The sequence below is a fragment of the Dermacentor variabilis genome, chromosome 6 (genome assembly GCF_050947875.1).
Source record: "Dermacentor variabilis isolate Ectoservices chromosome 6, ASM5094787v1, whole genome shotgun sequence".
Lineage (NCBI taxonomy): Eukaryota > Metazoa > Arthropoda > Arachnida > Ixodida > Ixodidae > Dermacentor > Dermacentor variabilis.
In genome coordinates this window covers 130,327,341-130,355,329 of record NC_134573.1, presented here as the reverse complement: position 1 = coordinate 130,355,329, position 27,989 = coordinate 130,327,341, and the positions used below count along the sequence as shown (strand labels likewise).

At 47.5% G+C, this 27,989-nt stretch overlaps 1 protein-coding gene across 1 annotated transcript; it reads left to right on the top strand.

The window, feature by feature from the left end:
- Nucleotides 1-1,533: 1,533 nt before the first annotated feature.
- LOC142585236 (monocarboxylate transporter 3-like) lies at nt 1,534-27,989 on the top strand. The gene is made up of 5 exons (XM_075695833.1): nt 1,534-1,589; nt 4,535-4,759; nt 21,967-22,110; nt 23,135-24,118; nt 27,803-27,989. Exons 2-5 carry the CDS (start codon nt 4,537-4,539, stop codon nt 27,949-27,951), a joined length of 1,500 nt encoding a protein of 499 aa, XP_075551948.1. The 5' UTR covers nt 1,534-1,589; nt 4,535-4,536; the 3' UTR covers nt 27,952-27,989.

Genomic DNA, 27,989 nt, shown 5'->3' with positions numbered 1-27,989 from the left:
GTTATATCTTCCGGTCCTGACAGCTGAACGAACCATGGCGGGTCTTCCTAAGAAGGTGTCACGTTGGTATTGGGCAATCTGTCGAAAGTTTGAGCGACGCAGCTGCCCTTCACTTGTTCGAAGCGCCGGCACTTCTTTATAATTGGATCCGCAGTGGCACAATCCTTACACACCAGGAGATCGGAGGCATCGTCTACAATACATTTTAGTATGTGACCAATCTTGTCTGCCTCGGTCATGTTGCTATCAGCATTGTGACAAAGGTCCAGCACATCCTGTGTGTACACGACATAGGACTCTGTGGACGTCTGAGCGCGGCACGCAAGTTCTTCTTTTGCTGCCAGCTGACGACCGACAGGTCTGTCAAACAGGTCTCGCATTTTTTTCTTTGCAGACATCCCAGCTCGTTAGGTCAGCTTCATGTGTATCGTACCATTGCTTCGCAGTTCCTCTCAGATAAAATATCAGGTTTGCTAGCATCATTGTTGGATCCCACCTGTTGTTGTCGCACACTCACTCGTACAGCGTAAGCCAGTCCTCGACGTCGGCGCTGTCCGCGCCACAAAATGTCCCCGGGTCCCGCGGATGAGCGAGGATGACCGTTGGCACGGGCTACTGAGGCGTTGTCGCGTGTGTGGGTTGATTTGCCATTGTGGCGGCAGGTAGATGACGCCTGCTGCGAAGTTCCGTGATTGTACTCCGCACCTTCCACCAAAATGTTGCAGGAAGAAAGCAGGCCCACGAGTGTAAAATAATGCATATTTACAACTGGTGTATATGGCGTTCAGGCAACCGCTAGTCTTCGTCTTCCTATAGTTTATGTCCCCTCCTTCTTTCCGCCCTTCACCGTAACAATATATTTCTTTTATTTTGATTTCAATAAAAGAAAAGGCACTGACCTGACAATCAAGGTTTCAAGTTTCAACCGACTTTGTCTATGTCTGCGGCGTTCGACAACCGCTTAATGCTTCTTATCTCGCTACAGATATAGCGTCCCCGCGAGCGGCTGCGTGCACTTGGACGCTGCTAATCGTGACCCTCTTGTGTGTGTGGTCGACGACGGCGACAGCGTAAACATGTGCGTTAATGGCCGTGTCATACAGCCAAGTGTCGCTCCTTATCCGTACGCCGGTGATTCTGGCCGGCATCTACGGTTGGCCGAAGACAAGTGCACACGGCTATAAGAAGTGTATACTACACTGTCGGCAGCTCCAAACATTTGGCATTGGCCCTAGTGAGTTACATAGGCCAACTGCCTTAACTTTTGTTGTTTACTCATACCGGTAAAACGCTGCTGTTCCTTGGTTTTTTTTTTATTCACGTTCATCTGTACTTTGAGACTCCTTATCAATTCCACCCCAACGCAAGTGGATGCACGCCTGGTGAACAACAACCGTTTGAATGGCAGAGCCGCAAACGCTACCGTTGGAACGCGCTGCTTGTCGGAGGCGCGGCAGATCTACGTAATCTCAAGATATCCCGCGGTCGTAAAGCAAGTGGGACTTCTGCTGCCTTGATCAGTTGCAACTTCTCACGAAGGGAACCCAGCAGCCGCATCTACACTACTCGGCCGTCTCCTCTTGCTGCAGGTTGGTGTGGGAGTGTTGCTGCTTTTGTTCCTGATGACGTTGTCCTTAGTATGCCTGTTAACATTGTGTTAGAAGATTACAGTGGCGCGCGATGACGACAAGACGACAACGCGGACACGGAAGCAGACAGGTCGGAAAATACAGTGCTCGGGTTTATTCGCATTCTTAGCAGCGTCTTCGCACTGCAAGTTTGCCAGTACGAAGCATTATCTGGGCTACCCCGCGAAGAGTCGTCACTTATTTATTTCTCCAAGAATGAAACGAAGAACAAAGTGAATTATGGAGCTGCGTGCAGAGCGTCGTAGTATAGGACATAGGCGCGGCCGTCAGGAAACTGGCGCAGGAAGCTTAGTCGGACTTGAGGGCAGCTGGGACAAGAAAGGGCAGTACCTTTAACTTTCCAACCAGAACATTACGTCGCGTGCAGCCGAGTGAAGAAGCGCGTTGAAGAGCGGGAACAGTTTACGCTTCGCTTGTTCTATAGGTTTTTCGGAGGCACCTGTATTATCTACATGTGTGTAATGTTTTGTCCGAACAAAGTTACAATATTGCATGGCTCCTTCCTTTCGCTTCTTTCTGGTTATTTTGAAGCAGTGATATCATGTTTGTTTGTTTCTCTCTCTCTCTCTCTCTCTCTTGGAACTTTTTGTCCATTTCAAGACTTGCTTGCGTCTGGTCCAGAGTTATATTTAAATTCTATGTTTATTTCTTCCTATTTTACATGTCTCCACGCCAGGTCTGCTTGGTGTTTGTAGCTTTTTGTCAATGTGCTTCATGTTTTATGCAAACGCCTATGATATACAACCGCCTACCATTATCACGTTTCAAGAAGTAGGTAGTGGCATTTCCCGGTTAGTCAGTTTTCACAGCGAAGCTGTACATGGCTAGCGTACCATGCATTTTTCGTTTTTGTGCGGCCACAAATAAAAGAAGTGAGCTTGGGCCGATCCCGGACATAGTGCAATACAGGGCCGACCCGCGGCGGGGGTGAAGCAGGCTTCAAGCACTGTGCCAATAATAATAATAATAATAATAATAATAATAATAATAATAATAATAATAATAATAATAATAATTTAAATAAAGACGCATCGGTTCAAGTCGATGGGTATACTGGAATCATTAGCGAACAGCACATGGACTAACGAGCAGGAGGCGCTGCCACATACGGAAAGGACAAGAGAGAGAGAATACAGAGAAAGGCAGGGAGGTTAACCAGAGGTAGTTCCGGTTGGCTACCCTGCACGGTGGCAGAGGTTAAGGGGGATAAAAAGAGAAAGAGAGTGGAAGGGGGAGATGGAAAGCGAGACGGCTTCACGATAGACTTTACGAACGCCGCCCCCTACCGCTCTATAGTGTACGCGCTTTGTTAGTGCAAAGGACAAAATGTACGTACAACCGTACACCCCTAACTCGCAAGAGGACAATACCACAAACTGTGGGAATGTCTGTGCCGTACAAACGAAACACGGAGTGGTGATTTGTAGTAAAAATGTAGAATTAATTCAATATAAGAAAACAGACGCGACGAGCCTTCGATTTGTCGGGTGGAAGAACTACGCAAATTAGCACACCTAGGCGATCCTTACTTTACAAAGTGCATCGTCGTTAAGATATGCTGTTGGTCGGTCGGTTAGCAAGTGCATCGTTATGAGTGAAGTTCCTCTCGTTTCCGACGGCATTATCTCTCGCTACAGTATGTAAAAGTTACTATGCCGGAGAGAGCACTTTCCTACATAGCGTAAAGCGATCCACGCACGCTTACGAGCGACATTAGAGAGTTTCAGGATAGGGACTCCAATAGTTTGGTGTGCCAAATACCTTTGCGGGTTTTAGCGCGAGGGCGCGCAAGAACGCATACCTTTAGAATAGGGCTTTGCGTTTGCTGATAGCGTCTTGCGCTTGCAGCGCCACTACGGCGTGAAAAAAAAAGCTATTATAAATAATTTAAGAAAGCCGGAAGATCCCCCCCCCAACCAAAAAAAAACTAAATTATGGGGTTCTACGTGCCGGAACAACTTTCTGATTATGAGACACGCCGTAGTGGTGGACTCCGGAAATTTCGACCACCTGGGGTTCTTTAAGGTGCACCTAAATCTAAGTACACGGGTGTTTTTCCCCCCCATCGAAATGCGGCTGCCGTGGCCGGGATTCGATCCCGCGACCTCGTGCTCAGCAGCCCAACACCAAAGCCACTGAGCAACCATGGCGGGTCCGGAAGATCCCACGCCCTGTGGGAATCGATGTTACGCGAAGCAGTGTGCGGGGAGCCTACCAAATTAACTAAACGGCCATGAGAGCACCAAGGTGTAGGCGGCTGGCTGGCTGGCTGGCTGGCTGGCTAGACAGACAGACAGACAGACAGACAGACGGACAGACGGACAGACGGACAGACGGACAGACAGACGGACAGACAGACAGACAGACAGACAGACAGACAGACAGACAGACAGACAGACAGACAGACAGACAGACAGACAGACAGACAGACGGACGGACAGACGGACAGACGGACAGACGGACAGACGGACAGACGGACAGACGGACAGACGGACAGACGGACAGACAGACAGACAGACAGACAGACAGACAGACAGACAGACAGACAGACAGACAGACAGACGGACAGACGGACAGACGGACAGACGGACAGACGGACGGACGGACGGACGGACGGACGGACGCTGAGCCGCGCGCACTCCAAGAGTGGACGACCCTGGACGTAAGAAGGACCGCCAGTATCTGTCACCCTTCCAACGGCGCACTCCACGGTTGACAAGCTTAACTATTGCAAGAGTAGCTACAGAAATGTCGCTGCGTTTAAATTGGCTTTATGTGGCGCTCAACGACGATTCTACTCAAACGCGACTGAATGTCACGCACGATTTTTTTCGTAAGGACTAGGACCGCGGGCTCGTTGCAACGTTGTACTTGTCGCATCGCAGGCATGGCCAGGAGTGCGGCATTCCTGAAGCGGGACCCGCGGTTTGGGGTGGACTCCCGCTGGAGCTGGGTGACGGCGGGATTCCTGAGCTGGGTGCTCTGCGGGGCACTGATGGGCCAGCAGGCGGCGGGCGTCATCTTCTACGGCATCATCGAAGCCTTCGGCGTCACCAGGCAGCAGGCTTCATGGCCGCCGGTCGTCAGCGGCAGCCTCCTCGCCTTAGCAGGTGCGATTGTTATTTTTATAACCTAAAGTTATTTAAGCAGCGAAAACACGGAGAAGGCGGGAGATGGAAATTCAAGACGATGGGGAAAACGAGAGCAAGGTAAAAGCGAGAGCCAATGTTTCGACAAGTGGACTTGACAAATGGGCAGTATGCAGGGTGTCCTAGCTAACTTTAGCCAGAGTTTAAAAGCATGCAAATGCCACCTAGCTGGATAGAACCAAGGTAATCTTGTTCGCCGTCGCTTGAAGGAACTCAAACTATTTGTTTCATTATACCTAATTAGATAATTAGTCCTAATTAATTTATCAACTTGTCAAATATTTAGATGAAAAGTGTCAATGAGAAAATTGCAGAGCGACAATAAAGAAACTCCCGATACGGCTTTCTGTTGCTCAATACGTGCTACGTAAAAGAGCTTTTCCGAGCGTGACAGCAGCCCGCGAATACGCGCAAAGTGCCTCGAGCAGCCAGTCACGCGGCAATTTTGCGTGCATTTGCGGGCTTCTTTCACGCTCGGAAAAACTCTTTTATGTAGCCCGTATTGAGCAACAGAAAGCTGTATCGGGAGTTTCTTTAATGTCGCTCTGCAATTTTCTCATTGACACTTTTCATCTCATTGTAATATTTGAGAAATTGATTAATTAATTAAGACTAGTTATCTAATTCGGCGGGATGAAAATAATAGTTTCATAATCTCCAAGTGACGCAAAATGACATTACCTTCGTTCTATCCAGCTATGTGGCATTTGCATATTTCTGAAGTTTGGCTAAAATTACGTGGGACATCCTGTATAAACACGCAAACACCACGTAGAGCGAAAGAGAATACAGCCGCAGTTGCCTTCTAAAAGGGACACAGGTAATAAAGTCACCTCCAATGGGTGCCGCAGTGCTACAGTACACCTGCCGGGGAAGGGGAGGAGGTGGGGGAGGGGGGGGGGGCGCCGTATTATACAGGTGGCAAATTTTTCGGCGATGTTGACGTTGCCGGCATAATGTTTCCAACTTAGCCGGTAGTAGTTAGTTGGCACGCTCGAAACGCCTGACTATATCCGAGCCTTGAGAGGAGGCTTCGTTAGCCAGGAAGGACGCAAAAGCGAAATGCGAGTGATAAGGCCACCCTGAGGTTTCTCGACCAGTTAGCCGTGGCGGAGCGGATGTTGATAGCGCCTGGTCAGGCATAGTGAACTGCTTATGCGTAAAGAAGCACTATAGACAGCACATTCATTAAAAGGCCGAATACTCAACCTGTAACAAGTTTCGGGTATAGGTTATCTGCGCCCAAATGGTCCACAATGCAACCAAACTCCTCCAATTCGTGACTCCGGAGCGAAACAATAAAAGAGTGTGGGGGAGGGGGGGGCAGTAAAAAAGACGAGGTTGGCCTTCACTATCTCCGCCTTCACTATCTCCTTGTCCACCAACCGAATGAAAATAGAGTTTTGAAAAAGATATTTCATCAACCTAACTATCTAACGTTGCTCTTTAGTGTCCTTTCAGAGCGCAGACTTCGCCGCTGTTTTGCATGACAACTGTCGAACCATGTTATATATAGGGAAGTCCCTCATCGTACACAAAATCAGACCGTATGTACGGGTGCCTTAATTATCATCGCCGCGATTTGAGCTGTGCCATGATTACCAGGGTTGCAGAGCGCAACTCCACTTACGTCCGCTTAGCAAAAAGCCGCCATCATGATCATCATCATCATCAGCCTGGTTACGCCCACTGCAGGGCAAAGGCCTCTCCCATACTTCTCCAACTACCCCGGTCATGTACTAATTGTGACCATGTCGTCCCTGCAAACTTCTTAATCTCATCCGACCACCTAACCTTCTGCCTCCCCCTGCTACGCTTCCCTTCCTTTGGAATCCAGTCCGTAACCCTTAATGACCATCGGTTATCTTCCCTCCTCATTACATGTCCTGCCCATGCCTATTTCCTTTTCTTGATTTCAACTAAGATATCATTAACTCGAGTTTGTTCCCTCACCCAAACTGCTCTTTTCTCATCCCTTAACGTTACACCTATCATTCTACTTTCCATAGCTCGTTGCGTCGTCCTCAACTTAAGTAGAACCCTTTTCGTAAGCCTCCAGGTTTCTGCCCCGTACGTGAGTACTGGTGAGACACAGCTGTTATAGACTTTTCTCTTGAGGGATAATGGCAACCTGCTGTTCATGATCTGAGAATGCCTGCCAAACGCACCTCAGCCCATTCTTATTCTTCTGATTATTTCAGTATCATAATCCGGATCTGCGGTCACTACCTGCCCTAAGTAGATCCGCGGTCACTACCTGCCCCAAGTACCTGCCCTTACCACTTCCAGTGCCTCGCTACCTATTGTAAACTGCTGTTCTCTTCCGAGACTGTTAAACATTACTTTAGTGTTCTGCAGATTAATTTTTATACCCTCTCTTCTGCATTGCCTCTCCAGGTCAGTGAGCATGCATTGCAATTGGTCCCCTGAGTTACTAAACAAGGCAATATCATCAGCGAATCGCAAGTTACTAAGGTGTTCTCCCTTAACTCTTAGCCCCAGCCCTTCCCAATCCAGGTCTCTGAATACCTCCTGTAAGCACGCTGTGAATAACATTGGAGAGATCGTATCTCCCTGCCTGACGCCTTTCTTTATTGGGATTTTGTTGCTTTCTTTATGGAGGACTACGGTGGCTGTGGAGCCGCTATATATATCTTTCAGTATTTTTACATACGACTCGTCTACACCCTGATTCCTTAATGCCTCTCTGACTGATGAGGATTCGACTGAATAAAACGCTTTCTCGTAATCAGTGAAAGCTATATATAAGGGTTGGTTATATTCCGCACATTTCTCTATCACCTGATTGATAGTGTGAATATGGTCTATTGTTGAGTAGTCTTTACGGAATCCTGCCTGGTCCTTTGCTTGGCAGAAGTCTAAGGTGTTCCTGATTCTATTAAACCATAATAACCATAATAACCAGTAAAAACCATCATCGTTGCTCTGTTTTAAGTCCACTGCAGGACCAAGGCCTCTGTTTGTGATCTACAGTGAACTCGCTCTTCCACCAGCATGGCCCCATCTTATGCGTGCAAATGTCCCAATTTTATCTTACCACCTAATTATCGGCCGTCCTCGACTACGTTTCCCTTCTCTTGGCACACATTATATAACTTTAACAGACCACCGGTTGTCTGCCCTACGCATTACATGGCCTGCCCAGATCTATTTCTTACTCAATGTCAACTGCAGGATACCGCTTACTCACGTTTGCGGATGATTCACACCGCCGTCTTCCTGTTCCTTAGCGTTATGGCTGACATTTTTCTTTCGATCGCTCGTTGCGCTGTCCCTAACTTCTCAAGCGTCTTTGTTAACCTCTACCTTTCTGTCCCCTATGTAGTACCGGTAGAGTACACTTTTCTTTTCAAGGATAGCGGCAAAATGAGGGTCGTGACTTGCTAATGCTTTCCGTATGCGCTCCGACTCATTTGTCTTCTGTAAGTTTCTTTCTCATAACCAGCGCTCCTGTGGAGTAATTGGCCTAGATAAACGTACTTTTGTACAGATTCTAGAAGCTCACTAACATTCATAAATGCTCACTACCTTGCCATGTCACTGAACTTTACCTTTGTCTCTGCATGTTATCTTGCACTATGTCGTTACATGCTGATCTTACACAATTCTTGCATATATACTACGTCGGCAAAGGTCCACTCATGCATATATATTGTTTAACAGACAGGCTTGAAGTACAGCGTAACTCCTCGCCACGTTATATGTCAGACCAGCACATAAGAACTCACGATTCTCTGACTTTGTGCCTACTTTATTTTTATTTATTTTTTCATGTGCGGGTAGAAACAGGAGGAATTGGTGAAAATTGGGTAGTATGAAGAAACGTTTTCAGGCGCACGCAAATACGCGCAACTCATTCATCAAAGACATAAAAGCTGTATAAAGTAGTTCTCGTGCCTTTCGGAAATTTAGGTATCTGTTTTGCACTGCCTGAAATCTACCATAGGCTTTGCAAACGCTTCACTGTATCCGAACTTGGTGCTTGTACACTCTTCACTGTGTCCGACGTATGTTTTTGTACGCTGTACCGGCTCTACTGAGCCGGTTCCACTCCTCAATGTGCCTGTGCCTCAAGGATACTCAACGTGCCGTTTGGAAACGGCATGTTTCACCCACTCACGCGTGCGCTCTCTCGACCCTAACTTGCGACTTCACCTGCTGCCTGGACCTTCCCATCGCGAAACAACTTTACTGTATCGCGTGTGGTTGGGCGTCGCATTTACAAATGCGCATTCGTTCCTTATAGGAATGACGAACAGTGCGGCGTGCAGTTTGTGCGGGTGCGATGAGACTCTTGAGCACCTTCTATTTTGCTGCCCATCCTTGACCCTCAACAACAAAAAAGCTAAACTCAACCTATTAAGTAATAGAATGCTCCCAGAGGACGAGGAGTAGGAGGAGGAGGAGAAGGAAGACACAGGAATAGACGGAAAGACAGGGAGACTTGAAGGTAGTTTGGCATCAGTGTATATAGCCGTTATCTGAAGCCTGGCACGCACGTGTACACGCGTCACACCTGATGCCCAAATGCAGATGTCGTATGCGTATATTGGCAGATGCACGGACCGCGCAAGTACATCAACAAGGTCAATGAGCGGTGTGGCGGTCGCGATGTTGGGACCTTGACTTCCTGCCCACAGAACTCAACGCACTCCGTTAGACGCCCACCTCTCTCGCTCGCGTATTAATGTATATTTCTGCGCCGGGGGCGCACTAGGGCCGTACGCTGCCAACATGCCTCCTCCGCTAACACGTCCCCTTCGTGTTATCTTTTCTTTCTGTTCCGCAACATGCTTTCTTCTTTAAATAAAACAGTCTCCTCCCGAAACCTCACGGAAAGCAGACGTTTTCGTCTCGCTCCTGCTGAGCGCTAGTATGCGCTATAAGGTGGTGAGTCGGACGTTTGGAACTAAGCAGCAGCCATGTCAGACACAGAAGAAACTTCAAGCTCACCCGCGGTGAACGCCTCGGTGTTAAAGCTTTCTAACTTCTGGCCAAAAGACTCCAAAGCGTGGTTCAGCGAAGTGGAGGCCCGCTTCCACCTCCGCCGCATCAAATCATAGGAGTCGAAATCCCTCCCAGTCTTTGCCGCACTGCCGCCCGGCATTGCGGAAACCATAGAGGATGTGCTCGCGTCCATTCTGTCGGAAAAGGCGTATGACGAACTAAAGAGCACCATCCTCAAACATCTTGAGGCGTCCGAACAAAGCAGGCTTCAACAACTCCTGTCTCATGGAGAGCTCAGTGACTAGCGCCTTTCGCAAATACTTCACCGAATGCGTCAGCTGCTGGGTCAACCAGCCTCGGAAGAGGGTCAACAGTCATTGCTTCGTGAGATGTTTCTCCAGAGACTGCCACAGCCAACACGGATAACAGTCGCTGGCTCAGACGACGTGGCGGTCGGGTGTCTCGCAAAACTCGCCGACCGCATCACCGTCTGCTGCGCCATCATAAATGCCTACTGCTGCAGCAGGAACGTCCGAACATGCAGACTGGTTGGGTCGTTTGGAGGACAGAGATGACCGACTCGCTGCAGCCGTCGAAAACCTCACCTTGTCCTACGACAACCACCACCATTCTGCGCTACATCATTCGTCATCCCATACTCGAAGCACGCAACCCTGCAGCCACTGAAGCGAGGCAGGTCAGAGCGTCTGCTGGTACCACCGGCACTTCAGAGAGCAAGCCACTCGCTGCACCCAACAATGCTCGTGGACGGGAAACGCACTGGCCAGTCACTAACGGCATGGTGTGACATCGGCCCTCGCTCAAGCCAACTCTTCGTTGTCGACCGCATCACCGGCACACGCCTCCTCGTCGATACTGGAGTCGAGCTGTCTATCATACCAGCAACAGCCGAACATCACCGATGCGGCAAGTTCATTTCCAGCTTAACTGCAGTCAACAATACTGCTATTGCATCATATTGAGTTCAGTCAATGACAATAGACATCGGACTCAGGCGCACATTCTGATGGCTCTTCGTCAGGGCCGACGTCAGTTTTGCCGTCCTGGGAGCGGACTATCTGATCGTCGTCTCAAGGACAACACTTCACTCGCTCTTCTCGGATTGAAGTCTGACATGTCCTCCTCCGGCATTTGCACTGTCAACCCAGAGTCAAAGTTCCAAAAGATTCTGGCTTGATTCCCTGCAGTCACCAAACCTAGGAACACCGAACTGCCAATCAAGCACGAGGTGACGCATCACATCTTTATAACCGGACTGCCCGTTGACGCTAGACCGCGGAGGCTCGCTGCACAAAGGCACGAAGTAGCCCGCCGTGTGTTCAACCATATGCTCCAGTTCGACATTATTCGGCCTTCCTCCAGAAATTGGTATTCCGCGCTGCACATGGTGCCAAAACAAGAATCTGGCGACTGGCGGTCTTATGATGATTACAGTGCACTGAATGCTGCCACAACGGCTGACCAATATCCCCTACCTCACATCCATGATTTCAGCACTCAGCTCACGGGAACAACCATCTTCACTAAGCTGGATCTGATGCCGCTTATCATCAGATTCCAGTGGAGCCGAGCGACATCCAAAAGATGGCCATAACAATATGCCTTTCGGCCTCTTTGAATTTGTTCACATACCGTACGGCCTGAAGAACGCGGCACAAACGTTCCAGCGTTTCATGAATGAAGTGACCCGTGGACCGCTCTTTGTCTTCGTCTACTTAGACAAAATTTTGGTCGCCAGCAAAACGCCGAAGAACACGAAAATCATGTGCGCCTCCTCTTCGAGCGTCTGGACGAATATGGTCTCGTTTTGAAGCCCCAGATGTGCATCCTTGGGGTTGACACACTGGATTTCCTTGGACACCGCATCACTCCGCAAGGCATCTTGCCGCTGGAATCACGGGTACAGGGAGTTAAGGAATTTCCCACGCCTACCTATTTCAGCAAGTTGGGCGAGTTGCTCGACCTCAACAACTTCCATAGGCGCTTCATCCCATCCAGTGCACACATTCTACAGCCGCTAACTGACTTGTTGCGCCCGGACTCCAAGAAAGCACCCGAGTTTAAATGGTCAGCGGAGCACAAGAAAGCCTTCCAGAGTGCCAAAATTCAGTTTGTTTCCGCAACGCTTCTAATAACCCGCTTTACGACTTGCCAACGCGTATCATGGTTGATGCTTCAACGACGGCAGAGGGAGCAGTGTTGCAACAATACGACGGCACGGACTGGAAATCGATAGGTTTCTTTTCCAAACGCCTAAAAACAACGGAAGTAGGCTACAGCACCTTCGGAAGAGAGGTGCTGGCTATCTAATGCTCCATCAAGCATTTCCGTTTTTTACTCGAAGGTCGCACTTTTCACATATTAATTGACCACGATCCTCTGAAGTTTAAGAACAACAGCTCCTCATATTCGGACAGGGAATTGCGTCAACTTTCTTTCATTTCCGGATTTTCCACAGACAAGCGCCACATATCGGGCACTGAAGATTAAGCAGCCGGCGCACTCTCTCGTATCGACACCGTTCCCACATCGTCGATATGAGGCATTAGCCGCCGCCCAGCGGAACGACCCAGAGATAACCGAGATGCGGCAGGATCCGTTTTCACTCGTTCTCGCAGATATCCCGCTACCATACGCAAAGACTCTGGTGGCATGCAGCACATCTCGGAAAGCTCCAAGACCCTTCGTCCCTGTCCAGTTTCGGCGTGCTGTGTTTGACAGTGTTACGTTTCGCCTACGACGTGCGGTATAGCCGGCGCGGATGCAACGGACGCCGGGGCTTCGTTCAAAACGGCGGACATTTTGGCCAGTTCAGCGCTGCCGCAACGCCTCCTGCCAAGCGCGTCCAGGCATGTTTCAATGCCACGTGTCTTCGTGTGTGTGTGTGTGTGTGCATGTTGGTGCCCACGCTTGTCAAAGCGCGGCAGCCGGGGAGAGGAGCTCCCCAACTGTGAAGCGAGGAGGTCTGATCGGCGCCGGCCCGGCGGATACGTCACTTCTTGTCACAACGTGTCCGTGCGCCGCCGTCACGTGAGCCTCATCCGAGCCGTTCCTTCTTACCCTCGACTCCGAGAGTATAAAAGCAGCTGCCCCCGGACGCCAACAGAGAGGCTTCGATTTCTTCCGTCGAGTAACGTGGTCTCCCGTTTCTCCACTTCGGTCGACCTGACCGGCCACTCTTTTGCGATACTAAAATAAACAAGTTGTTCTGTTAGCAGTCGACTCATCCTTTGCCAGGACCTTCGGATGCTTCCAGCTGTGCGCCAGGCCGCCAGGCCTGGCGGCCTGGCGCACAGCACAGTTGTTGCAAATGGGGCTTGCGACCCATTTGCAACAACAGCCACCCAGGAATTCGCGCAACGCAGAAGCTCATCACGGACCGCTCTGTGTGGTCATCAATTAAAGCGGACCCTCGACGCTGGGCGAATACGTGCCGAACATGTCAAGCAGTCAAGGTGACTCGTCACACGTGCACAGCACTCCAGCCATTTCAAACATCAGTGTCGCTTCGACCACGTTCACTTGGACTTAGTGGGACCTCTTCCTCCTTCCCAGGGATACAAGAACCTGCTCACGTGTGTCGATCACTACTCACGGTGGCCTGAGGCGATGCCGATTCTGGACATCTCCGTCGGCACCGTCCCACAGGCGTCTATGGCCATATGGGTCTCATGCTACGGCTGCCCACTGCGCATAACGACTGACCGCGGCCGACACTTTCAGAGCAATTTGCTCTCTGCGTTACAAAGGCTTCTGGGAAAGCGGCTCCAATAGAACACGGCTTACCACCCAGCAAGCAATGGAAGGGTGGAGCGTCTACACCGCCAACTGAAGGCATCTTTAACGGCCAACCTGGATAGAGTGCACTGGGTGGAGAAGCTCCCTTTCGTTCTTCTGGGCCTGCGTTCCGCGGAAAAAGAAGACCTTGGATTCAGTGCAGCAGAAATTCTATACAGCTCTACAATACGCATACCGGTAGAATTCTTTGGTGACCAACCATGCCCTACGCTGACACCTTACCAACATATGGAAAAGCTACCATTACTGGTAGAGCACCTGCATTCATGCGCGCCACCTGTAAGCCGCAACCAAAGAGTGTTTTCCTTCCCAGACATGAATGTGGCAACCCGTGTGTTCGTGCGACGGGACACACTGAAAGCGCCGTTGATTCCTGCGTACTACCGGTTCTTCCGATCGCACAAAAATTTGGAAGACGCTTAAGAGGATGCTTTAGCTCGGGCGCTCCTATCTAAATACATGTAAAGGGAGAATTTGTTTTTCTCGGCAACCACTGCGCCAAGTTTGACGAGGTTTGTTACATTTAAAAGAACTTAAAATATAGAGACTGTTGGTCGCGAATCTTCTTTTTTTTAGGTCTTCAATTTTTTACTAAAAATTGGCAGAATGCCGCGGACGGTCTGTGAACTCCGCGGCCGGTCTGGGTTTGCGAAGGGGTTTCTTTCAGTTTTCGCGTAACAGAATTATGTTTTCTCAGTCGGGGAGCTATCATATCCATAGGTTCTGTGTAAGTCGTAGTTTACAATTTTTCCGCGTATTTTAACTTGAGAAATTCAATTAGTTCAGTAAATTCCTTGCGTCACATGGAGGGCTTGGGTGGTTCGCAACTTTTTTTGCCTCGGGATTTTCTACGACACGGGCTCCTTAACGCTATAACGTTAAAACTGTAACCATTCGTGTTGGCGACGGAGAGGAATCCGTCTCTGTAGACCGCGTGAAACTGGCTCACCTCGAAGACTAGCTCGCGCGTTTGTTCGTGTCTTTCCTATATACGCAGTCTACAGAAACGAATTCCTCTCTGTCGCCAACACGAATGGTCACAGTTTTAACGCGATAGCGTTAAGGTGGCCGTGTCGCAGAAAATCCCGCGTGCGGCGTCGGACGTGATATATATATATATATATCTTGTCCCTTGCCCCGCGGTCTAGAGGGGGAGGGGGCGAGGGGAGCCCTTGTGGCGGTCGCTGATATGCCGGGACCTTGACTTCTAGCCCACAGGACGCAAAGGCCTCCGTTAGGCGCTCCCCTGGCTCGCGTGTTTGCTTATATTTGTGCGCTGGCGGCGCGCTCAGGCCGTACGCTGCCAACATACCTCCGCATGTTATCTCGCGCACCGCAGGAGATAAGCAGCTGACACGCTCCCTTCATATTATCTTTTCTTTCTTTTGCGCAACTTGCTTTCTTTTTTGAAATATAGCAGTTTCGTCCGAAACCTCACGGAGGGCAGACGTTTTCCTTTTCGCTCCCGTTGAGGGCGAGTACGCTACAAACGCACCTTGAGGCACAACACAAGCACAACGGTGCGTTGTTACACCATCTTCTGTTTCTACAAAGAATTTTCTGCCCTTCACATAACTGTAAATCCATTGGCAAACACGGTCTCCCAATCTAATGTTCCCCAAGGCATCCGGAATACCTACATGAGATAAATTGTCGTAGGCGCCTTTCACGTTCATGTCAATCACGTTATCGATCGCGGACCGTCCACGCCAAAAGCCGGTCACAGCATCAGGGTATATCTCGTATGCTCCAGGTACCCCTCTAGGCGAATCAGTACCACCCTCTCCGCCATCATCATCATCATAATCACCATCATATTTTATCTCCACTGCAGGACGAAGGCCTCTCCCCGCGATCTCCAATTACCCCTGTCCTGCGCCAGCCGATTCCAACTAGCACCCGAAAATTTCCTAATTACGTCGCACCACCTAGTCTTCTGTCGCCCTCTACTGCGCTTCCCTTCTCTTGGTACCCAATCTGTCACCCTAATGGTCCAACGGTTATCTACTCTACGCATTACATGACCTGCCCTGCACCATTTCTTTCTCTTTATGTCAATTAGAATGTCGTCTATACCCATTTGCTCTCTGATCCAAACCTCTCTTTTTATTCCTCTTAAAGTTATGCCTAGCATTCTTCGTTCCACCGCTCTTTGCGCAGTTCTTAACTTTTTCTCAAGCTTCTTTGTCAGTCTCCAAGTCTCTGCCCCATATGTCATCACCGGTAAAATGCACTGGCTGTATACCTTTCTTTTCAATGATAACGGTAAGCTTCTAGTCAGAAGCTGACGATGTCTACGCGATCCAACCCATTTTTATTCTTCTGTGAATTTGCTTCTCATGGTCAGGGTTCCCTGTGATTAGTTGACCTAGGTAAACGTACTCCTTCACAGACTCTAGAAGCTCACTGGCAATCCTGAATTCTTGTTCCCTTGCCCCATTACTCATCATTATTTTTCTCTTCTGCATATTATTCTTCAGCGCCACTCTTACACTCTCTCTGTTAAGGTCCTCAATCATTTGTTGTAACTCGTTCGCAGTGATGCTGAATAGAACAATGTCATCGGCAAACCGAAGGTTGCTGAGGTATTCGTTGTCGATCCATACTCCTAAACCTTCCCAGTTTAATTGCCTGAATATTTCTTCCAAGCACGCAGTGAATAGCATTGGAGAGATTGTGTCTCCTTGTCTGACTCCTTTCTTTATAGGTGTCTTCCTACTTTTCTTGTGTAGAATTAAGGTGGTTGTTGAATCTCTGTAGATATTTTCCAAGGTACTTATGTAAGCGGTCTGTACTCCTTGATTACGCAATGCCTCTATGACTGCTGGTATCTCTACAGAATCAAATACTTTTTCGTAATCTATGAAAGCCATATAGAGAGGCTTATTGTACTCTGCGGATTTCTCGATAACCGAATTAATGACGTGGATGTGATCCATTGCAGAGAATTCCTTCCTGAAGCCCGCCTGTTCTCTTGGTTTACTTTAAGTCTAGTGTTGCCCTTATCCTATTGGATATTATTTTGCCAAATAGTTTATATAACACTGGGAGTAAGCTAACAGGCCTATAATTTTTCAGTTCTTTAATGTCTCCCTTATTGTAGATTAGCATAATGTTTGCATTCTTCCAGTTTTCTGGGACCCTTTCAGTTTATAGACACTTGGTATAGAGAGCCGCCAGTTTTTCAAGCATTATGTCTCCTCCATCTTTCATTAAATCGACTGTTATTCCATCTTCTCCTGTCGCTTTTCCCCGTTTCATGTCTTGCAAAGCCCTTCTGACCTGATCTCTAGCTATAGGAGGAGTTTCTGTATCCTGTTCATTATCGTTCAGAATGGAGTTCTCCTGAGTCCTCTGGGTAGTGTGCAGGTCAGTATAGAATTCTTCGGCTACATTTATTACACCTTCGAGATTGCTGATATTACCCTGCTTATCTTTCAGTGCATACACCTTGGTTTGTGCTATGCCAAGTTTCCTTCTCACTGATTTCAGGCTGCGTCCATTTTTTACGGTTTACTCAGTCTTTTTCACGTTATAATTTCGAATATCACTTATTTTCACCTTGTTGATCAGTTTTGACAGTTCCGTGAATTCTATCTTACCTCTTGAGTTGGACACTTTCATTCTTTGTCATTTCTTTATTGGGTCCTTTGTTATTTCGGAGAGCTTGCCTACTGGTTGCCTTGGTGCCTTACCTCTCACTTCAATTGATGCCTCTGAAGTCAGCCTCATTACGGTTTCATTCATTAGCTCTATGTCATCAGCATCCCATCTCTGTTCAAAGGCTGCAAATTCGTTTGAAAGAACCAGCCTAAATTTGTCGGCTTTTACCTTTACTGCCTCTAAATTAACCTGTTTCATCTTGACCAATTTTACTCTTTCTCTCTTCAAATTGAGGTGAATGATAGCCCTCACTAACATATGATCACTGCACTTTACCCTACCTATCACTTCTACATCCTGCACTATGCTGGGATCGGCAGAAAGTATGAAATATATTTCATTCCTTGTTTCACCATTAGGGCTTTTCCAGGCCCACTTTCTGTTCCTACGCTTCCTGAAAAATGTTTTCATTATTCTCAGCTTATTATTTTCTGCGAATTCTACCAGCACCTCTCCTCTAGCGTTTCTAGAATCGACGCCGTAGTTTCTAATTGCACGTTCACCCGCCTGCTTTTTCCCCACTTTTGCATTGAAGTCAATCATAACTACTGTATACCGAGTTTGCACTTTTCTCATCGCTAATTCAACATCTTCGTAAAACTGGTCTACTTCCTCATCGTCGTGGCTGGATGTTGGAGCGTACGCTTGTGCTACCTTTAATCTATACTTGTAATTAAGTTTGATTACGACTACGGCTACCCTCTCATTAATGCTGTAGAATTCGTCAATTTTGCCCGCTATGTCGTTACGGATTAAGAATCCTACTCCGTAATGATTTTTATCAGGCAGACCTCTACAGCAGAGGACATGGCTGTTATTCAGCAACGTATAAGCCTCACCAGTTCTTCTAATCTCACTAAGGCCGATGATATCCCAAAAAATATCTGATAGTTCCTCGAACAGTACTGCTAAGCTAGCCTCACTCGACAGAGTTCGGCAATTAAAGGTTGACAGGGTCAGTTTCCAGCGGCGGCCTGTCCGGATCCAGATATTCTTAGCACCCTCTGCTGCGTTACAGGTTTGACTGCCGCCTTGGACAGGTACTCCGCAGCTGCTGGGGACTGAGGGCCGTGAGTTAATTGTAGATATCATTGGGAAAGTTGTGGCCGAATACTACACCAGCGGGGCAATTCCTGTTGTAGTGAGGGAGTGTCTTTGTTCAAGCTTAGTGGGCCTTCCTAATTTGGTTGTACCTGGATTATAGCCCCGCTCGCTCTCGGTATTTTTCGCCGGTGTCAGCTGCCGCTCCAATCCTGCAGATGTAGTTCAGTGGAGGATGTCATACGCAAAAACAGTGCGATGGGGTGATAGGAGGCCAGGTCCAGGGAAAATGTACTTGCTTTGAGTAGACGAGGGAGGCGGCTGGACTTCCACGAGGGAGGAACCAATCCGTTGCGCCATGAGTCGTTGTGTATAGTTAGAAGGACACGACGAGCTGTTTGATCAATGTTACACAAGGCCATTTAAGTAACACCATCAGATCCAGGCGATGAGGAACGCTTACATGTTGCCAAAGCCGCTTGAAGCTCCTCTGCAGAGAAGAGATTATCCATGCGGGAATCTCTTGACATCGGCGTGTTTCCTAGATTGCTCGCGGTGAATGCGGAGCCCTTACCGGCAAACCTCGCGCAGTGGTCTTGCGCTACTTGAGTTTCGCGACGACCTTAGTGGGGAGCAAGGCACTTGAAGGTGCGAAGTTGCTGTGGTAATGTTAGTAGGCTGAGGACAATCCTCCACATTTGAGGTAGAGGCTGGTGTGGATCAAGCGACTAGCATAAATATTTCCATTTCCGAGACTGGAGTGCATTGATTCGACGCTGAATCTTCTGCAGACGTGTCGCTTCCCTCAAGTCGTAGATGGATTTTGTGCTCCTATAACGTCGTTCAGCAAGGCGACGGATTGCTCGGAGCCGCCCCAATTCCGCTTCATATTCTCAAAACTGCGATGAAGGTGTAAAATTACAGGCCGCGTTTTGAGTAGCAGGTTTGATTATGTCTTCTAGGTTTTCAAAAGAACATTCTTCATTTTCCTGACACCGTTTCTCTGTAAGTGACCTGTACTTTGGCTAGTCGATGCGTGAAGAAACAACTTGCCTAGGCCCATGATTTTATATAGGTGGGGATATGGTCACTTCCATGGGTTTCATTTTCCGCAAACCACTGTACCTTGTTACTTAGGCTGCATGGCACAAACGTTAGGTCGAGGCAGCTGCTATATGTCAGTCCCCGTAAGAACGTAAGGCTGCCATCGTTTACATAAAACAGTTCATGATATGACCCAAAGGAGGAAATTCGTTTTCCCCGACGGCTTTCCCATAGTGGGTGATTAGCGTTGAAATCGCCGGTAATAATCCACGGCCCAGGTTCCACTGATATTGGAGCACTTAATCTCGCAGTGTCAAAACGGCTTGAAGGTGAATTATATACACCTACTAGCCTGAAAGTGAGGTTATTGCGTTTTACCGTCAGGCACACGTATTGGTTGTTATCATCAAGTGTTACTGGATGCTCAATATAGGTAAACTCTCACGTAATGTAAACGATGACGTTACTGTGGCCGTTGCAGGTAGCAGACTTGAAAGCTTCGTAGCTGGATAATCTTATCGCATTGTGAAGGCGTGGTTAGCAAATGACGATAATAGGAAACTGATTCCTAAGTACAAATGGCTGAATGTCCGAAATGCGGGGTTTAACGCCTAGGGTATTCCATTCGAAAATCGAAGCTTATTTGACGTATTTACGGAGAGCTTGCAGAGGAGGAGCCATGCCCAGACTTGTCAGCACCGGGTTTAGAGCATTCAATATTCGAAGTGCACTATAAGCAGCCGGAGTGCGAATGCTAGTTGAGAGCACCCGAAACGTATTGATGACGGTTTTTACCATGGTTATGACTTCCCTATCTTAATTGGTGCCAAAGGCTCGTTCCGAAATGACCTTGGACGAGCGATGCTGCGGCTCTGCTGGCGGGATTATCGACGGCAGCGCTGGACACGCGTCAGGTGGGCCCATGATTCTTGTGTCCTTCTCAGAGTGCATCTTGCTGGCATTGCTGGGCGCTTGCGGTGATGGGTGGACAGGTCATGCAAGAGGCGCATCCCTAGCTTCGGCAGCACGTTTCCTAGAAGGTCTGCGGCGGCGAGAGCGCCGAAATGGGACCTCGGCAGTAGCCTCCCTGTGGATGGAACCGTCTCTGACCATTTACTTCAACACTTGCGTCCTTTGAAGACACATCTTGAGGGCCGTGACAATTGCCGCACTTGCGATGTTCTGCATGGCAGGCGTCTGTATTGTGCGACTCCTGGCATCGCGAGCACACGGCAGAAATTTTACAAAGAGCGCTGACGTGGCCCATCTTATAGCTGTTCCGGCACTGAAGTGGTCTTGGCACAAACGGCCGCACCGCATGTCGCTAAATGACAAACTTTGACTTGTGATCGAAGGATGTCCCCTTTCAAGACAAGTGTTACACACCGCGAATTGCCAAGGCGACGGGCTTGCAATACGAAAGGACCTTCCCTCACCGGCTTGATGAGAATCGGAAGGTCATTTTCGTTGACGGAACAGTCGACATCGTAAATAACACGAGACGTAGAGTCCTTACCATCTGGTACATAAGACCATAGATTGACGTCTCCCAACACATTGACTTTGTTCAATGCATCCAGCGCACTACGTTGCGTAACGTCTATAGCGTGAACGTTGTTGCGACCATTGATCCTCGCATATGTGATTAGTTCCGAGGCAGGGGCCTCAAGAGACAGAGACGTGGCTTCACGATTAAGCCGGTTGAGGCTATCAGCGGCATTCACCGGTACAGACAAGTTAGCGCGAAACGGTGGATCTCGCGTAATCACGGTATCCTTACTTGGTGAAGGAGAGAACATAAGCAGTCTTCCTCTTCTTTTACGCCTTGTCATGGGTACAAAGTCTCCTTCATCCGAGCTTTCGTCACTGGCTTAAGAGTATATAAGCGCGTCCTCGCTGTCGGCATCGCTCGGGTGGCCAGAGCGCTTTCTTGGAGCGGCTGCAGTTGACGTGGAAGGTATATGAGCGGAGGCGTCGGTGATTCCATGTCCGCACTCACGAGACCGCGACGTCTTTCGCAAACACCAAAGAAAAACTACGTATTTTAAAGAGACTGAAAGCCAGCGTTCTATAGAGGAATCACTTCGTCTTTGGAGGAAAAGATATTGGACCATGACCTATGCATTCTTGTACGCGAAAGGCCACAAAAGTCCTTCCCCTTCTGCACTTCTTGAAGGCTTCTGGACTGTACGAGGGCTTGTGACAGTAGATATTCCTCTGGGACTCTCTGCGCATGACTGATTCTTCATTATTTTTCTTCTCTCTCCTTATCTATTCTTCCTCTTTCTCACTCCCCAACTCTATGGTAGCCGACCGCGCACGTCCTTGTTTAACCTCCTTGCCTGTCCGTTTTCGTTTCCTCTTCTCTCTCCCTCAACATACCGCTAAACGTTGCAGCCACCGACATGAAAGCCATCGAGAACTCCATAAAGGCATGCGAACATTAGGGTGATGGCGTTCATTAAATATCTTTGCTAGACAACGTAAATTATCCGGTTTCTTTTTTTCTTTAATTGGGATTCCAGACACTCTCGACTGGACATGATTCACAAGTGCCCCTCTCCTCCTCTCAGCAGTGCGCGTATAACATACGGAGAGAGCACACTTCATCGATGGTTATCGTTTCATTGCAGCCCCTGGCATGGGATACCTCTGCAGGCGTTTCTCGTGCCGGGCTGTGCTGCTCGTCTGCCCGCTCGTCGCTAGCGCTTCCGCCTGCGCCTGCTATTTCGCCAACGATGTCCTGTTCCTCATCATTGCCTTCGGAATCGTTCACGGTAAGGCACGGACGAGTGTGGACCTCGAGTATGGACGAGTGATCACCAGCAGTAAAAGAGAGAATGTAAATAAATAAAGACGGCAGGGATGCTAACGGAAGTGCCTGGTGGGCTGCTCCACGATAAGAGAGGGACCGCCGTGCTTGCTTAATGGCTTTGTCGTTACGCTGCTAAGCATGAAGTCGCGGGGTCAGATCCCAGCCGCGGCGGCCGAATTTCGATGGGGACGAAATGCAAAAACGCCCGTGTACCATGCATTGGGTGTACGTTGAAGAACCTCAGGTGGTCGAAGTTAATCGTATTCCTCCCACTATGGCATGCCTAATAATCAGATCATGGTTCTGGCACGTAAAACAGCATAATTTTTTTACGATAAGAGAGGGAAATAGAAATTTATGAGAGATGGGAATGAAATACATAAGGTGAATGCGTGCACGTGTGCGGGCAGCGCCACTTCAGCCCTTGTAGGACATATAGAATGAATTAGATAGATAGATAGATAGATAGATAGATAGATAGATAGATAGATAGATAGATAGATAGATAGATAGATAGATAGATAGATAGATAGATAGATAGATAGATAGATAGATAGATAGATAGATAGATAGATAGATAGATAGATAGATAGATAGATAGATAGATAGATAGATAGATAGATAGATAGATAGATAGATAGATAGATAGATAGATAGATAGATAGATAGATAGATAGATAGATAGATAGATAGATAGATAGATAGATAGATAGATAGATAGATAGATAGATAGATAGATAGATAGATAGATAGATAGATAGATAGATAGATAGATAGATAGATAGATAGATAGATAGATAGATAGATAGATAGATAGATAGATAGATAGATAGATAGATAGATAGATAGATAGATAGATACTGTTATTGCCCAAATGTCAGAAACAATAATTACTTCTGGTCGTATGTTCTTCTGCGCTGTCCTTGTAATGACCTGTGCAAGTATTGCCTGGCAGTGACATATAAATATTCTCTCTTCATTCCCAGGTACGGCAGTATCCGGCGTGTACGTGGCAGTAAATGTGCTCGTATCGCAGCACTTCGAGAGGAGGAGGGCGACCGCTTGCTGCATGATATTTCTGATGAGCGGCTTAAACCTAATCTACGTTCCGCCCCTCACCGAGCTGCTACGTTCCACATACGGCCTGCGAGGTATGTTCCTCATTTTCGGTGGAATCATACTCAACGCCTGTCCTGCTGTCATCGTCCTTCGAAGCCCCGCCTGGATGAAGCGACTAGACGTGTCTTCCTCCATCAATTGCACTGAATCCGCCAAGCACAGGACAACAGAAACTTCGAGCGAATACCCGCATTATCCACGCGCGCTGCAGAACGAAAACGTGATTCTAGAAGAAAGAAGCGACATGCTGCGAAACCAGTCCGACACCGGCCTTGCTAAATCTCCAATTGTTCGTAATGGCATAAAACACGTGCTCTTACGTACCGCACACCGAGAATACACGAAGCCTGCACAAGGGGAGGAAGGGGACACCGAAGGCTTCGTTTCTACGTTAAAACCATTCGTTACCGTTCCTTTCGCCGTGAACGCCTTGTCGTTCTCTGTAGTGGTGTTCGGACTAACAACGTTTCTTCTCCTTCACGTGGACATGGCCGTGGACAGAGGCGTCCCGCCTGCCCGTGCGGTGCTCCTCATGAACGCCTTCGCGGCCGGCGACCTCGTCTTGAGGCCCGCGAGTGGCGCCATCATCGACTCGGGACTGCTGACCCTCGATACGGTGATGCTCCTCGGCTACGTGATCCAAGGCTGCGCCTTTGAGCTGTTCGTCTGGTTTAGAAGTTTCCCACTGATGCTGGCGTGTTCGGCACTGATAGGAGTCAGCAACGGAAGTCGCATCGCTCTGCAGGCGCCATCTCTCACGAGGGACTTCGGAGTGGAGTCGCTGCCCGTCTTAATGGGCGGACTGGTGTTCTGCGAAGGCCTCGTGCATTTCACGAGGCCATTCTTGTTCGGTGGGTGGCAACTTCTCCTCGCCTGCGCGGGTTCTCCTCTTTGATTTACTAAGGTCGCGGCTGCTGATCACTGTGTCTCGCACATGCGCGCGATGACATAGGCGTTGAAGAAGCAGAATATTCCAGCGCGATGACCATTAGGACTGCAAAAATAAAACGAGGACGTAGAGGTGCTGACTGTGAAGTCAATGACCCGCTTCGTCTTACGGCGAAGCTGCTAGTGTGAGCAGAAGCGCTAGGAAACGCTATATATCTTCTTCTTGTTTTTTTTTTCGGAGGCCTGGAACCAGGGAGACTAAATCAACCGTCTATGTGACGTAGTGGCTCTGCTGCCTTATAGCACTATAGGTCGCGGGCTCAATTCCCAACCTAGGCAACCGCATTCCGATGTGGGCGAAATGTAAAAGCACTCGTGCATACGTGAGTGTTTCTGGACTTTAAGGAAGCCCAGGTGGTCATAAATATTCAGGAGCGTGTGTTGTTTTATTGCATTAAATCCCGCCATCTGGCTACCTATTGTCGCGCTGTCGGGACAGTAAAGAACAACAGTGGCACAACGCAAGTCACGAGACTAACTGTTTATTGGACGTGCTCTTGTCCAATAAAAGAACAAGTAACACCCAGCGGAATGACGGCGGCGAGCGCACTCGTCGGTCATCGAAAATGTGATCTGCGTTAGAAACGCGTCGGCTTTACATTACGCGTGATTTTCATTACACGTGACTTCCAGAAAGTACTACATAATTCGTGTCGCGCATATAAGCTGATTACACTAGATTCGGTGACAACGGACAACGGGTATAGAACCAGCGATATAACATTCGAGAAACTTCGGATACAGAAAGCATACAGTGATAACATGGCAACAGATTGGCTCATGAAAAACGTTTACTGAAATCAAATAATTTGTACGCGCGTCAGTATTATTCCAAACAACTATATCCTGTAGCATACTCAATTTCTGAGGGAACGGGAGAGAAGAGATGGTGTGCGAGGAAAGCTTGAAATTATAGGCTAAATAATCATTGATAGACTCGTTTTCTCCCAGTTCGAGGCGTTATATGAAACGATTACAAAATTTTCCCTGGTTCTCTAGGACAGCCGAAGATAGCAGCAGCTTTATGTTCGTAGAAAGTAGAAGCCAGGTTCTGGGCGATGTGCACCAAAACCTTCAAGTTAATTGAGGTTAATTACGGAACTTGTAAATTATTACTAAATGCTCGTTTGCTTCCTTTTTTAAAGGCGTTATATATGAAGCGTGTACTTTATTTGCCCGATGGCCTATGGAAAGAATAGTTGTACCGAGACTCAATTCGCATGAAAATAAGGAGAATTTTTGTGGGTGATCAATGATCGAAGTTTAACAATGTAGGCCATTTACAGCAGTCGCAGAAAATTACTTATACAAGCGTTGAAGAATGTTAGAAACACTTTTATGAACGACGTAAGAAAACTTGCCTCGTGCCCTGAAATAACTGAGTACGGCACAGTGCTTACATTATGGAGAGGATAGGGACCATGTTATGGGGGCTGGCAAATTTTCAAGTGCGTCAGATAGCTATTTATCTGCTCTGCAAAAGAAATCCTTATGGTGATGCTAGAAAGCGTTATCAGATCTTACATGCAATCGTTTTTTAAGTGTCTGAATGTAGCACCTAGTTCGCGTCTTGTATAAATGGGAAGAAATGAGAACGAGACTTAGGGGGCATGGTGTTAGGGGAAATATGCAAGAAAGGGAGTAAGGCGTGCAGACACGGACACAAGAGAAGTGGACAACACGAACGCCGACTATCAACTGAAGGAAGCACTGAGGTGAAAAAAGAAAGAAGACACAAAACTAATATGCGCATGCTCTGGAATGGTAGCACCGCATAGTTAGAGGAAATAGTTTTACACATACGGGAAATTTCGGACCGAAGTTTTAAGTTTCAGGATTATTCCCTCACTTTGCGGGTAATTACTGAAAGCTTGTTTTTCTCCCTATTTCCATGCGTAAGACGTGCGTAGAAGATTTATTCGCTGTCTCCGGCGAGCCAAATTTGGCACATAGTTAATGTTTAGTGGAATAGGGCTCAGGGTAATGAGTAATGTGAAGGCAAAATTTAGAGTGTGTGATTAATTATTGTTTTTTTACATTAAACTATAAATAAAGGCACTCCAGAGCTTCGTAACTGTACTCTGCGAACCACGTAGTCTGTTTTGAGCTGTCGTAGGTGAAATATGTCTTCCACCTAGTTAAAATTCGGTGAATGTTTGGAGGAGGCGGGTATATTATAGCTCATGTGTGTGCAAAGGTTAAAGTGCGTGGGTTAATTACGGCTTTCGCATGCAATTTTCCATACACATGATAAAACGCTATATAGAGTTGTTATACGCAATGTTTCCCGGTGTTCTGGGAGAAGTGAATGTGACACCGAGCTCCCATTTTATGAAAATAGGGGACACGTTATGGTTGATATACATGCAAAGATTAATGTATGTGTATGTGTCAGTCGCGGCATTTGCAGTAACTTACTTATTCAAGTGTTCGGAAGCGCTGTACAGCCGATAACCATAATGTTACTCACTTGCTTGAAACAACAGACTGCGTCACCAATTTAAAGCTTTCAGGAAATAGGGCCACGTTATGCCTCTTGTGCTCAAGATCAAATTATGTTGTATAATATCGATCTTTACGGTAAGTATTCTATATGCGCGTCGCAATTCATCGGTTTGTCCACTTGTGGGGGAAAATGGATAGTCGTACCAACTTCATATTTCGCGGAAATAGGCGGCACATTATGTCTCTTATGCAGACAAAATTGAAAGCGTGTGGGCTAACTACGCCGTTTCCAGTAAATTAATTACTGCGCCCCTAATATGCGTTTACGGCGTTATAGGCATGTTTTTCCGGTGTCCTGGGAGAACTGAATGTAATAATAAGCTCAAATTTGCAGGAAACGGGTACCACGTAATGCTAATAAGTCACACGGAGGCAAAACCGGTAGATGTTTATTTTTTTTTTTTTTTGTTACGAACCTTAAAATTTTATTAGTGCGAATGCTCGAAAGAAATGACATCTCTAAAAATTGGCATGTGATTATTCAAGTTAGCATAAATGTACTGCGTTTTCTTTTGGTTTTATTTTTCTACAAATATGGCACAAGGATGCAAGTAATGCTTCAAGACACTTTTCAAGCACACAGGTTACAGCGCTTAGTTGTATTAATCCTTCTGAACAAAAGATTAATACTTCCTGCGTGGCAAATTTTAGGTTGCAGTCCTGCATTACCCAGGCGAATAGCTGTTTACCAAGGCAAACAATTTTCTTCAACAAGGGCGCCGTTCTTACGGCATGATGCTTTCACATACACAGCCTGCAGTAACTTGGAATGTACAACATGCTGTGAAAGTTAGTTATGTGACCTTATTTTTCTCAATACCTATCTCAGTCATTTCACACCCAAGCCAAACTGTTTCCCTCAATTTGACTCTCACTTGACGTTATTATTCCAGTTAATTTATTCAAACCGTCAGTTAAATTCAACTTTAAATTATTTTCTTGTTGTCTTTCTTTCCGTTTTTTCTTCTTTTTTTTTGTGCGTGGGTGTATGTTCTTTTTTTTTTTTTTGCAGACAGCGCTAGGGATATGAAAGTTTTTCATAAAGCACTCCATGCACCCCCTCTCCTTTTTCTTTTTTTCAGGTTACTACCGAGACTACCACGGGTCCTACAACGGAATTTTTCACGTCGTGGCTCTCTTAAATGCTGCACTAGTATTCGTGTGGTTGGTGAAAGTTATCATGTCAAGGCGGAAAACGCAACGGAAGTCATCTATCGCACCGAGGCTTTAATTTAAAGAGAAGAAAATGCATCGGCAAGTTTGCTAGTT